At 42.4% G+C, this 14,210-nt stretch overlaps 1 protein-coding gene across 2 annotated transcripts in view; it reads right to left on the minus strand.

Moving 5' to 3' along the window:
- The window catches only part of LOC142108547 (cell adhesion molecule 3-like), a 243,797-nt gene that overhangs the window by 72,925 nt on the left and 156,662 nt on the right, over positions 1-14,210 (minus strand). The window contains exon 2 of one of the 2 annotated variants that reach the window (XM_075192288.1): positions 5,455-5,505. The exons of the other annotated variant lie outside the window; for it this stretch is intronic. Coding sequence (XP_075048389.1) covers positions 5,455-5,505 — 51 coding nt within the window. The remainder of the gene's footprint in view (positions 1-5,454; positions 5,506-14,210) is intronic. 2 annotated transcript variants of the gene reach the window in all.

The following is a 14,210-nucleotide window of genomic DNA, read 5'->3' on the forward strand; positions in this document are numbered from 1 at the left end:
CCCTCACATCAGTCCCTGCCCCATTGGAGCTTACAGTCTAAATTCCTTAACATACACACACAGACACAGACACACAAAGACACAGACACAGACTAGGGTCAATTTGTTAGCAGCCAAATAACCTACCAGTATGTTTTTTGGTGTGTGGGAGGAAACCGGAGCACCCGGAGGAAACCCACGCAAACACAGGGAGAACATACAAACTCCACACAGATAAGGCCATGAACTCATGACCCCAGCGCTGTAAGGCAGAAGTGCTAAGCACTGAGCCACCGTGCTGCAATTGCGTCGAATTCTACATGAAAGTGTACACAGTACAGTGAGTTAAAGGACTTGTCCCGTTTTGGACAATTCTCCTTAATATAACTTTCTATCCCTGTGTAGTGTACCCATAACCATAACCTCCCCTTACGTAAGGAACCCGGGATGCCACTTTTCCACGGCTCACATCGATGGAGGACTCAATCTCTTTGTTTTGAGGACATAAATTGTGCCCTTCTTCAACATTTGCGCTTCATTCGTTTTAGCCCCATTCTCCTACCGCCGTGTGCACTCTATTCCCCATAGACACGACCGCGTCCAAATCCCGTGTTTATAGCATTTCATAGATGTTGTACAACCTTCAGCATCACATCCCCCTGTTATTAATCTTACATAAGAGTTATTATCACATAATAACAGTTTCACTTAAAAAAAACTAGCATTATACTGGATAATCTTTCAAGCTCCTGGCATGGGGCTGCTGGGTAATCACCATGCAAAATATGTCAATAATTCATTACCATGCCTGCTGGAAATCCAGCTATATATTCATGTTTAACAGCACACAAGTGCGAACATCAAAATACTTTTTGTTAAATGTTGTGTAAAATTAAATAAAAACCGCACAGTGCAAATCATTTCATGGGAAAAAAAAAAAAGTGCTTTAAATGTTTTGTCATTCTCTTAACTATTTTTCTTTCCCGAGTAGAGAGTTTTGTCACAGGCTAATACGCAGCAATAGCGGCTCTGAGTATAAGCCTAATTATGGCGGTGGTCTTATATATAGTCACTTGACTTCTTAATTATTGCACAGGGCTGATCATGACCACAGTTTATGTGGGTGATGGTTGCTGTAGATCAGTGACACTCCAGGGGCTAGATTTACTAAGCTGCGGGTTTGAAAAAGTGGGGATGTTGCCTATAGCAACCAATCAGATTCTAGCTTTCATTTATAAAGTACTTTCTACAAAATAACAGCTAGAATCTGATTGGTTGCTATAGGCAACATCCCCACTTTTTCAAACCCGCAGCTTAGTAAATATACCCCCAGTTGTTGTGAAACTACAAGTCCCAGCATGCTTTGCCAATATATAGCAGCGTATTGCTGGAAGGGCATGCTGGGACTTGTAGTTTCACAACACCTGGAGTGTCACAGGTTAGCCAACACCGCAGTAGGCCCTACGGGGCTCATGCATAGATAGGCATGCACAGATTTGTACTGCGCGTGCCCACCGAAAAAAGTGTATGCCTACGTCCGTACGCAGATCTGACACCTGCGCCCACTTACAATTGGAGAGACAGAACAGGGGAATGGAAGTGGCGTTCGAAAGCAGTCAGAGTACAGCAACGAAAGGTTTCACATTTGCCTACTTTGAAAAAAACTCCCCTCCGGGAAGTCAACAGTGGAGGTCAGGGGGGACGTGGTGCCGAAAGTTACATAACTTTGACCACAATCTCGTCATCGCACTGTTGCGATGTGCAACGAAAATTGAGACTCCTGTGCTTCCCAATTCAATAGGAAGCGGGCGGGATACGGGAGAAAAGCCAGTACTCCCAGGGGTGTGAGAGAACTATCTGAAATTATTACAACATTTTAAAATATTATGTCATTAAAATTGCTTTATTTTACAACTACAGCTTGTTCTTAATGGTTTTGTTGTATTATAGCCATCACAAGACAAACCAGGGGGTATATTTACAAAACTGCGGAGATGTTGCCTATAGCAACCAATCAGCTTCTAGGGCCTGATTCATTAAGGATCTTAACTTAAGAAACTTCTTATTTCTGCCTCCTGGACAAAACCATGTTACAATGCAAGGGGTGCAAATTAGTTTTCTGTTTTGCACATAAGTTAAATACTGCCTGGGGGATTCCCCCCCCCCCCCTAAAAAATAAATATCACCCGGAGTTCTCTTCTTATTGTCTAAACCAGTGTATCTCAAATCCAGTCCTCAGGACCCCTAGCAGTGCAGCTTTCCAGGTGACAAGGGAAATAATTATATCACCTGTGGATCTGTTACAATGTGTCGGTCAGTAATGAATACACCTGTGCTAAAGCAAGGAGATATGGAAAACACGTACTGCTAGGGGTCCTGAGGACCAGGTTTAAGAAACACTGGTCTAAACACTTGTTTCAATGCTATCATATATTCATGATAGGTTCATAACTAATATACCGACAATGGATGACATTTGTGAAGACTGGTGCACAATATATGGCGTTGTGGCCCGTTGCAACAAATCACATTCCAGCTTTCATATTTCTACTGTACTTTAAAAAAGAAAAGTAGCTTCTGATTGGTTACAGCACCAGTCTTTATAAATGTCGTTGATCGTCCAGCTTGATGTCAGCATGGATCTGTAAAAGGAAGAAAAAAACATCAAAGGATGTAAGTACATTAAGGGGCATATTCAATTAGGTGTGGTGATGGCAATTACGTGCGGCTGTACGTGTAAAGTGACAATACGCTACCGCAACATCACGGATTTCCCTCCGCTACCCTAAGGGGAAATCCGCGGTGTTGCGGTAGCGGGACTTGTACAACTGAGCGTAGTCACGATCACCAAACCTAATTCAATATGCCCAGCTAAGAATATTCCACGTGTTATATTTTTATTAGTTAATTATAAAAGTATGGCAAGTAGATGAGTTGCCTACATAATATATGTTTTGAAAACATTTGGTGATCTGTATATATTAAGTCAGGCCTGTCCAACCTGCGGCCCTCCAGATGTTGTGAAACTACAAGTCCCAGCATGCCCTTCCAGCTATCAACTGGTTGTCTACCAGCAAAGCATGCTGGGGCTTGTAGTTTCACAACACCTGGAGGGCCGCAGGTTGGACAGGCCTGTATTAAGTGATTTCCATTTGTTCGAGTTCCTCTGTCCATCCAAATTTGATTTTGACAGTGGGATCTGATTTATTATATCAAGAAGTGGTTAAAAAATTAATCACGTACATAAATGTATGAAGCAAATTTCTGCAGCGTTGCAAGCAGCATTTGATATGTTGTGTAAAAGATGAAATATAATTCAACAGTGTCATGTATTCATTTCAAAACTTCATTTCCATGTCCTTTAAATCTGTTGTGATTCTCCTCCGCAGCTATCTGCAAGCGGTAACACCTGCAGATGTTAATAAACTGACTAGCAGAAATACTAAAGGTGAGGATTATAACAAAACAATGTATATAACTTGTTTTTACAATTAACTAAATAGTAAAAACCAATTAGATTTCATTTAAAAAAAAAAAACAACAATCAAATTCTTCTTATTTTCACTTTGTTACCACAACATATAAAATAGACTCAGAAATGGAGATTGTTTATTAACAACATAGAAACGAACCTGAAGCCAATCAGATTATTGGATTGCTCACAGCAGCACAGAATATTTCAGGAGGTGAGTGTGCCGTTCTCGTGACCTGTCCGCATACAATAGTGTGTAATAACGCTGTGGTGGGGGCAGTATCATGTTGGAGGGGGTATATTCACTAAACTGCAGGGTTTAAAAAAGTGGAGATGTTGCCTATAGCAACCAATCAGATTCTAGCTGTCACTTTGTAGAATGTGCTAAATAAATGATAACTAGAATCTGATTGGTTGCTATAGGCAACATCTCCACTTTTTCAAACCCGTAGTTTAGTAAATATACCCCTACAGACTGAGAAGTGAATAATGGATGAAACGATGTACCCAAACATCACAAAACAATTAAATGATTCTACAGTAAACTGATGCGGTTTGAAATGCCCCTTTATACCAAACTTGATTAACTTGAAATCAGTTTATTAAAGCTTATTGCCGAATGGTTACTATAAGTTACAGCACTTTGTTAGTAAATAACCCTCAATATTTTCAATTTCCAACACGTGTCCTAATAAATTTGCAAGGTGGTAACATGCTTTCACTACACTGACCAAATTATACAAAATTATATGGTTTTATGTTTCTGTGATATAAACCTTCACTGTGAAGTGATTTGTCTTATGCTGTCTATAATGCTTATTTATTTCTGTGTCCATATTGTCTTTGCTTTGTTGTTTAAATGGGAAGCAAAATAAAAACAATTTGATATTTTACACAACATATTAGACTTATGTCTTGATTGGTGGTTTTCCTTACAGAAGCTTTTTTTCATGCTAGGCTACTTAACAAAGCCATTTTTACGCCGAACCATGACTTAAACACAGTGGAGGCAGCCATTTTGTAGCCTGAGGATCATACTTGCCAACTCTCCCGGGAGAGCGGGCAAGTATCCCGCATACGGAACTTACTCATCAAAGTGACGCGATTTGCGGTGAATCGCGTCATTTTGGCCCTGCTCCGCGACAAAATGACATTTTTGTAGTGGGGGCAGGGCCAGAATGGCACGATTCACCGCGCCACATCCCCCCCCCCACCCTCCAACCACGCCCCCTGATCGGAATTGCCTTCTCAAAGGTTGGCAAGTATGCTGAGGATGCAGTTTTGCCTCAGTGATGCACAAAAAGGAGGGATTGTGGTCATGTTTGGGTGATTGAGCATGGTTTGGGTGATTGGTGGGAGGGGCTTATTTTTTCTCTTTTAAATATTGGGAGGTACTGAGTAATATAATTAGGTAATATGGGGAGGTAATGAGTATAATTAGTTTCTAGTGTATTAGTCATACTTGCCCACGTTTAAAACCTCCCCTATGGCAGGTCCCAGTGGCGATCAAGGTCCCATGGTGTGACGCCATCGCCACACCATGGCCCCGCCCCCTGCTATGCAATACTGAAATTCACTTGATTATGCAAAATGGCAGCATGAAGCCCCGCCTCCACCATAACCCAGGAGGATGACGCCTGCTCTTCCGGGAGTCCGGGAAGTCTCCCAGAAATCCGGGAGAGCAGGCAAGTATGGATTTAGAATTAGTTCAGTCCACAAAATGGCTGTCTCTACTGTGTCTAGGGCAGCTGGACATCACGTCCTTGCCTAAGATAAGGTAAAACACATTCAGTGGGATTCTAAGGGAACAAGCCAAGCTATGGTGGCCAAACTGGAACAAAACAAATAAACTGCAAGCATCAGAATTATAATAGTCTTTGCCAGTCGATCTAATCACACTGCAGCCAGGCCATGAAAATCAATCGTTCCTTTAAGCGCTATAAACTTGGCTGTGTTTTGTCAATGCTAGCAAATAGCAAACCCAAAAATATTCGAAAAAATACCTTCTGGAGTAATATCTATTTGCATTTTATGCAATGGCATTTCCAAATTATCTGCAATATAAACAAAAGAATAGAGCTCAGATTACATTCATAGCAGATGGAAAGGAAAGAACTTGGTAACTGACAAAAAATCAATGTGGAAATACCTTCATTTAATATGGAAACCTCATACTACAACAACAACCACCTCACTCTGCGGCTCATTTAGGAAAACTGTACAATACGGCAGCGCAGCACTAAAGCAATTACTTCCTGTTTTCTGACGATGTGCGCGTATTTTTATGCTGCTTTTCTGAATTAATATACAGTTTAACAGAAAAGCACCAATTGCTGGATAAGCAACTATTCGGTAACTGAACCATTTTCACTGGAGATAGGGCTGCGTTCTATACTTCAAAGGGTCAATGCAGACGATAGCAGCTTGTCCATACAAAGCATGTCTATTTAACAAGGAACATAGCAGTACAAGTAAGATGGAGATAATCCAAAAATGCTACATTATTTAAATCACAGTTCCCAACACTCAGAGTCCCAAAAGCAGGACAATATAAACTCGCCTTAGCCCAGTCCAAACTCAATCCAGGAGTAGGCAAACTCCATCCACAAACTACCATATTTGGGCAGAAACACACCCACTTTCCATTAAGCCCCCTCCCTTTGCGGGCAGCGAATTGGAAAGTCCCGCCAAACTAACGACTGTTGGGAGGTATATTTAAATAAAGGATTTTTCCAATTGTGAATTTTTTTTATTTTAAACGTTTTTTAATTGTTTCCATGGGATCCTGACACCCTGTCCTCTCTTCCTTGGTATCCTGACACCCTGTCCTCTCTTCCTTGGTATCCTGACACCCTGTCCTCTCTTCCTTGGTATCCTGACACCCTGTCCTCTCTTCCTTGGTATCCTGACACCCTGTCCTCTCTTCCTTGGTATCCTGACACCCTGTCCTCTCTTCCTTGGTATCCTGACACCCTGTCCTCTCTTCCTTGGTATCCTGACACCCTGTCCTCTCTTTCTTGGGATCCTGAAAGCCTGTCCTCTCTTTCTTGGAATCCGGAGACCCTGTCCTCTCTTTCTTGGGATTCGCACACCCTGTCCTCTCTTTCTTGGGATCCGGACACCCTGTGCATTCTTCCTTGGGATCCTGACACCCTGTGCTTTCTTCCTTGGGATCCTGACACCCTGTGCTCTCTTTCTTGGGATCCTGACACCCTGTGCTCTCTTCCTTGGGATCCTGACACCCTGTGCTCTCTTCCCTGGGATCCTGACACCCTGTTCTCTCTTCCTTGGGATCCTGACACCCTGTGCTCTCTTTCTTGGGATCCTGACACCCTGTGCTCTCTTCCTTGGGATCCTGACACCCTGTGCTCTCTTCCCTGGGATCCTGACACCCTGTTCTCTCTTCCTTGGGATCCTGACACCCTGTCCTGTCTTCCTTGGGATCCTGAAAGCCAGTCCTCTCTTTCTTGGAATCTGAACACCCTGTCCTGTCTTTCATGGGATCCGGATACCCTGTCCTCTCTTTCTTGGGAACTGGACACCGTGTCCTCTCTTTTTTGGGATCCTGCATCCTGTTCTCTCTTTTTTGGGATCCTGCATCCTGTTCTCTCTTCCTTGGGATCCTGACACCCTGTCCACTCTTCCTTGGGATCCTGAAACCCTGTGCTCTCTTCCTTGGGATCCTGGCACCATGTTGTCTCTTCCATGGGATCCTGACACCCTGTTCTCTCTTTCTTGGGATCCTGCACCCTGTTCTCTCTTCCTTGGGATCCGGACACCCTGTGCTCTCTTCCTTGGGATCCTGACACCCTGCCCCTCTCTACCAGTTCAATTATTACAAAAGTTGTGAGGCATGGGAGAAGGAAGCAGTTTGTTTAACTTTTGACTGTATTTAAACTTGAGTTGTGGCAAAGGGTACATCATATTTACATTACCTAGAAATACAATAACATTATGTTATGACTAACAATACCCTTGCATATTAGTCCATCAGAGATGTACATAGCAAAGATGTTAAATACATTTTAGCTGTACTTCTGCATAACAAATTACTTTTTAATGCAGCATTTTCGACTTATGCTCTTACAATTATTTCCTATTTATTGCTATCCCGGGCATTTCTGCCAGACAATTTTATGTCAATTTTATATCTGATTTTCACAAATGACGTTTTCTGGCAGCTGGCAAAGATTAAAGCTTTGCTACTTATTATTTTGACAGGGAACAGGTTAATCTATGTACTGTTTCTCTGAATGCAAAGGGATTAGCTTTCCTCCACCAGCTGTTAATGCTCGAGAGCAATTCCCCATCTTTACAAGACACTTTTTCTCTTGAATCCAGCAATCATAGGGCAGCAACCATCAAATCTATAGACACAAAATGGCTGCCAGGTCACAGAAACTGAAAGTGGCCACGTGAGCTCAGGTGCTCTCTTGTTCTGGCCAACTTCCCCTGGGAAGAACATATCAGTCACTAACAGATTTCAGAGAGCAGAAGGCAGATATATGAAGCTTGCAGGAGGATATATTCAGATTATCCAATAGGCTGACTAGGCTGCAACCTAGGGTGCAAGGATTTTGGGGGGCACAACATCTTTTGGGGTGCAAAGGGAGAGGAATAAACTGAAATTCAATGTAAAATAGAAGGAAATATTTGCTCCCTAAAGTAAAAAGAAAACATGAAAGAAAAATGTAGTAAGGTTTTAACTTTGCCGTATTCCCGTGGTAAAGGCTGAGGACAGTGTGTCATCCTTTGGTGGGCGCTTGAGGATAAACGAGCAGGAGAGACAAGGACGGCGACAGGTGCAGACATGACAGGCCCCTCCCCATCTTTACCCTTAGTAGCGCTCGATCATACCTCTGTTCTGCTATGCAGTTCTGACTTTTAATTTAAAATCTGGCTTCCTTCACCCCCCCCCCCCCCAATGTTTGTATTTACCTACTGCATATTAGCCTGGGGTAGAATGAGAGGGGGCCTATTAACCTACGGCATTCTGAACCGTCATCATGCCCTGGATATATTGACCCTGGCGACATACCAGTAAAATCTTTATTTTCATTTTTTTTTAAGACGGTATACAATGTACAGTCTAAGTAATAAATACTAGTTTTAGTAATTTATTAAGAACGAGCTAGTAAAGAATGCTAACTCTGGTCTGCAGGCTTACCCCCGAGTCTTTATCTCCATGATGCCCTGGGGCTCATTGCCTGGAGTTCCATAGTTGGACCACACATGTGTGCTGGGAAACTGGACAGAAATATGAGGAAGCTAACGCAAGCTGTAGTCATGTGATTATAATGCATCTCCCATGTGTTTTTCTTGCCCTGTGCTTTTTCCAATACAATCTATTGTGCTGGTAGCATACATTAACATATAAGTAGTAGGGCCTGCTCCGTTCTAAAATTTAAAAGCAACGTTAACAGTAGAGAATATAATTGTGCGAAACATTGTCTTTTATTTGTCCTGTTTTAATGTTCTTTACAGACGTTTCTTAAGGTGTAAATAGTGCAACAAAAGAGGATAGGTGTAGAAGAGCCCCGAATGTTTAATTATCCAGATGATGGATGTCAAAACAGATAATCCGGAGGAATTGGAGCGGTAGGACGTAAATGAATAATAAGAGTACTGATGTTACCCCCTGAGGCCTGTAGAGCAAGCTTCATGAGTCCGACCAGTGGGCTAGTGTGCCCTTTGTAGGACTCAAGGTGCCACCTCAGCCATAAAGGTAATGTACACGTATAGTCTCTGTTGCTCAGTTGATATATTTATTAAAAGAGTGCCAATCAATCGTCGGGCATTGACTAAGAGGATGTTAGCGTACGCACAGCTGTTGTATGAGATACACAAGTGAGTGACAAGGACCAATTTAATCACTAGGACATGAATGTCCACCTTCATCTCAAAATCAAGAAAAAAACTCATGACTTTCCTTCTGGGAGATTTTCAGATGATGAAGAATGAAAAGGGACAACAACAACAACAACAACAACAACAACAACAAAAAAGGTCCTACAAATAACAGAGCCTGCAGCTCGGGTCTTTTCAGATCATAGTTGGCCCACTCTGGAATTAAGGGCAGTGTCTTTTTTGTTGCATTCTTTTTTTAACAAAATAACAAGGCAGACGGCTAAGAGAGACAGATTGAATACGTACAGGAAGACCATCTCTGTTTTGTGGACCCATGACAATCTACATTGTGCATGGAGGGAACGGCAACTGTAAAGGGACCCCAGGTCACGACCCTGGACCAAACGCTATCCAAATATTGAACGGGTATGTGCAAGGTTCAAGCGGCCATTAATGGACAAAGGGCGGGTTACGTTTGTTGGTCGGAGGAAGGGGCGGTGGTATCAGTGAGCTGTGTTATCTATAAGGGCAGGACATGTGGGTCACTCTTGTTTGGTGGGGTGATCATCTGTGTATTGAACCAAGCATAGTTGAAATTGTATCAGAGAAGGAGTAATGGATGGGGCACTCTTGGTTGGGGAGCAGCTGGGTATTTTAATGAGCAATGTGTTATTGTACTGTGGAAGGGGTCAACCGGGCCAAACATTTCGTTGTAACATGAGTAGGTGGGTTGCTCTTATTTGGTAAGGGCACCTTGGTATTATAATGAGCGTTGTTATATCATCCATAAGAGAGTGAACCAGGACCCAGCATTTTCTACAACATATATACACTGGAGAAGTCTCCCTGCCCTGTCAAGTTTAAGATACCAGAAACACTGTGGCCCCTCTAGGCTGTTAAGTCTTCAGCTATTAATACTTTGTTCAGTTAATCTAAAATTAAATTTCATCCATCTTTAAGTCTACGCTTCCTTCCTGTCTCGGTGAGCTTGCCTATAGTACTAATAGGCCATAGAAACCTATTCATACAATTAATGTGGGACCAAAATCCATACTGTAATTGTTTACTAAAATCCTGCTGTATGTTATCACCCAAACAGGACAGGAAGGACTCCAGGGGAAAATGAAGACATACAGAGCGATAACGTCACGTAATAGTCCAAATCTAGAAATAAGGAAGGGAAATAGAGACCGGATGAGCTAGCAGGAGATTAAACAAGGTCTAATAAATCCCACCGCTAACACCAGGCACAAGGGTTACTCCCCCATATAAGTGTTGTCTGTCTGCTACTACCAGTCTTGTTTTATTACTGTGTTTGTCTCCAAAGTGCTAAGGAGAACGCTATAACTATATAAATAAATGATAATAACAATAAGTATACATCGAAAATCATCTTCTCACGTTTTCTCATTTGGATTTCCGTTCACAAAAATCTTGCTGAACGGAGAACGTTAAAGTAATAAAACAAAATCCGGATATTCAGAGAATCAGTAATATGCTGCTAATCCATGTGAAGGGACTGTCACTCATCACAGGAGGAGCCTGTGAGGATATGAGAGAAACCTACTAGACAGAAAGTTCCGAAAACAGTGTGGCTGCTGAATGTATTTTGAACATTTCACAATGTGTTTTCAAGCAGCAGTGTGATCTTTCACAAATATTTTTCATTGCGTATTGTAAAACTACAGCTTCACACGACTTCCAAATGTCGCTTTATAGGACCCAAATCCCCTGTCTCGCTATTCCTTAGGAATCAGCAATCTTTTTCAGTCTTATACAATGAACTAAATAAATTAACTTTTTCACTGGGGCCCCAAAGTTTTCTCTGTGGATCTAAAATATATACTACATACTTGCCAACTCTGGCAAGTTGTGCTCCGGGAGATTGAGGGGATGGTGGAAGTGTGGGGCGGGGCCAGGTGAATCGCCCGCCCCTAAGCTGTCATTACATTTTCTAACCTATTATAGCAGGGGGCGGGGCCATGATGACGCAGGAATCAAGTCCTAAGCCCCATCCCCTGCAATTAAGTAAAGCCAGGAGCCAGGAGTTTCCGGAATTCCGGGTTGGTTTCCTGGACTCCCGGGAGAACAGGGAAGTCTCCCGGACATTACGGAAGAGTGGACAAGTATGGTTTTAACTTTTCTAGCAATTTGTGTGCATGTTAATTTGTATTTCAACGTCTGAAGAACATATGAAAGCAGGAGTGTCTTTTTATAATAAACATTAAGGGGCATATTCAATTGACGGCGGGATCGCCGAAAATCCCGTGCTCAAAAAATATTACCGTTATTACGGTAATCCTGCGCGGGAAAACCGTTAATACGGTAATTTACTTGCTGGATTTGACTGCGAGCTGAAATCCAGCGAGTTATTACCGTATTAACGGTAATATTTTTTGAGCGCGGGATTTTCGGCGATCCCGCTGTCAATTGAATATGCCCCACAGAGTCCTTCTTAGGCCAATTGAAATGTTGAAAGGTCTGGGCTTCACTCTGATAGGCACCATAGATGGGAACTGGGGTTATCAGGTGAAGCCGTCTATTTAGAATGTCTGCAGGCAAAGATGTCGGCAACAGTTTACAGGCAAATATTTAAGCGCACTGATACGGGACACTGGAGAATAACAGTGGGAACAGGTTCAAGACACCAGAAATATCTGTGCTCCAACTTGGTTGATTTATCCATCTTGTGAACCACCACAAATAATTATGTCTCAAGACTTAAGCCCTCCTTCATGCAGCTTCAACAAGTTTGTTTTGTACATGACCTCTGCCGACTTTTACTAGACATGCTATTTTATTTTTCCAGGTCTTTCTTTGTGTTCTAAACAATACAGCTCAGTTATAGTACATGGACTGGATACAACAGGAGCCACAGAGCACGTTGTATGTCATGTCCAAGGACTGCAAAAATAAAGAACTCTGTCTAGCTAATATTATGGCTTTGATGAAAAACAACAGGAAGGCAGAAAAAATTATTCTGTAAAAATTGCAGAATGGTATCAACAAAGCAATACATACAATTTCTCTGAAGGTTTTATTATTTAAATAGCAAATTAAGTACTTTTAAGCATGCTATCTTAGCTATACTCTTACAAATCATTATCTCCTTTTCAAAAGCTCTCTGGTTGGAAAGCAATAACAGCTGCCAGACACAGTCAGTCTGCTACATAGTCACAGGCTCATAGTTCTCAGCATGTCATGTGATGGCAGAGGGGGTGAGAAGGAGGATGCCACAGTGCAGACAGAGCTCAGTGAGGTGTTCCAAAGCCTCCCTGCTCATTATATAGTGTCATGTTACTGTGGTTGCCACGGTAGTCAAGAATAATAAATCATTAATAGCAGCCCCAAGAGAAAAAAAACAAGGGAAAGTAGTAACTATTATTATCCTACCATGGTGATATATGCGAAGAAAAACACACCTAATTTTTCTCATTGGATTGTCGCCTTAAGATTCATACCTAGAAAAACAGACACTTGTGCTGAATCCATATGTTAATAATGAACCTGCAGTAAACAGCTTAATGGTTTGTGGAGCTATTTTCCAACTCAAAATTTAGGCATTTGAATGTTGGATCTCAGTTGCGTTAGTTAAATCGTTAGCACAGTAAGTCATTGCACTCAGAAAACATGCTCTCTTAGCATAACTGATTGATAAACATACTAGTAGGTTAATTGACTACTATCAAAATTGACCCTAGTCTCTGTCTCTGTCTGTATGTGTATATTAGGGAATTTAGACTGTAAGCTCCAATGGGGCAGGGACTGATGTGAGTGAGTTCTCTGTACAGCGCTGCGGAATTAGTGGCGCTATATAAATAAATGATGATGATAAGCATGTATACAAGTAGTCATGATGCTGAAAACAGTATAACTTTTCTGTAGCGCATAGCAAAGAAACATTAATACGACATAAATTAGTTTTCTGATTACCCAACACTTTACAGGTAACGAGCTACCCGCCCTTTCCGTCATTGAAGCATATTTGTGCCAAGACATTATCCCACATCAAACACTACAGTGACGGAGAAAATATGAACTGTACAAAGTTCATTCAAGGGAAGTTGTCATCAAAAGATACATTTTAATGTTTTTGAAATTATGTGTTCCTAGACTTTGTTATTTATTTCATTTGACCTGTTGCTATTGACCCATATGTGAAAATCTTTAGTTGCATGTACATGAAAAGAAATGCAGATAAGCAGGGAAGTAGCAATGGGGGTGCAGGGATGTGGCGGCTATGGACCCAGATGCTCTTCCCCTCTGAGGCCACCGATCGGCACTCCAAAGAGCAGAGCGGAGGTGTCTTCCAAGAGGGAAATATGCAGTGGGCAAGCTCAAAAGAAGCCCCCTTATTGAGAGCAGAGCGAGGGGCACGGGAGCTGAGAATGGCACTGTCGAACTCCTAAGTTTTGCCATGTCCCTCCATAGGCAAATCGATGGGGGGGGGGGGGGGGGGGGTCCTAGTGCCTGGAACTCCCCCTCCAAGCCTGGGGCACTGGATAATGGAGGTGGCTGGACCCTACTCCTGCTTCACATGGCTCTGCTTGAAAAGGGAGAGCTGCGTGCACCTAACAGTAGTGCACGCAGCATTGCCCATGTATATTATAGGGATAGGAAGAGTTGGGGAGCAGCCAAGCACTGTCTTAAATTATAGCCACGCCCCCATGCATGATGGTCACGCCCACTGGTGGCGTGGTGTGGAAACCCCCCTCTACAAATCCTGTGTTTGCCCCTGTCCCTCTGCAGGCAAAGTTCAGTTCCATGTACCTAACCAGCTCTATAGAGACTTGCCCTGGCAAGGGTGGGCTACTTTGCACAACTTTTCTACTTTTAAGTTACAGGTAGGTTTTTCCCAATTTTTATAAAGCTCAGCCCGATTCACGCAACCAAGTCCCAATATATCCCACAT

Source organism: Mixophyes fleayi, chromosome 12 (assembly GCF_038048845.1).
Source record: "Mixophyes fleayi isolate aMixFle1 chromosome 12, aMixFle1.hap1, whole genome shotgun sequence".
NCBI lineage: Eukaryota > Metazoa > Chordata > Amphibia > Anura > Limnodynastidae > Mixophyes > Mixophyes fleayi.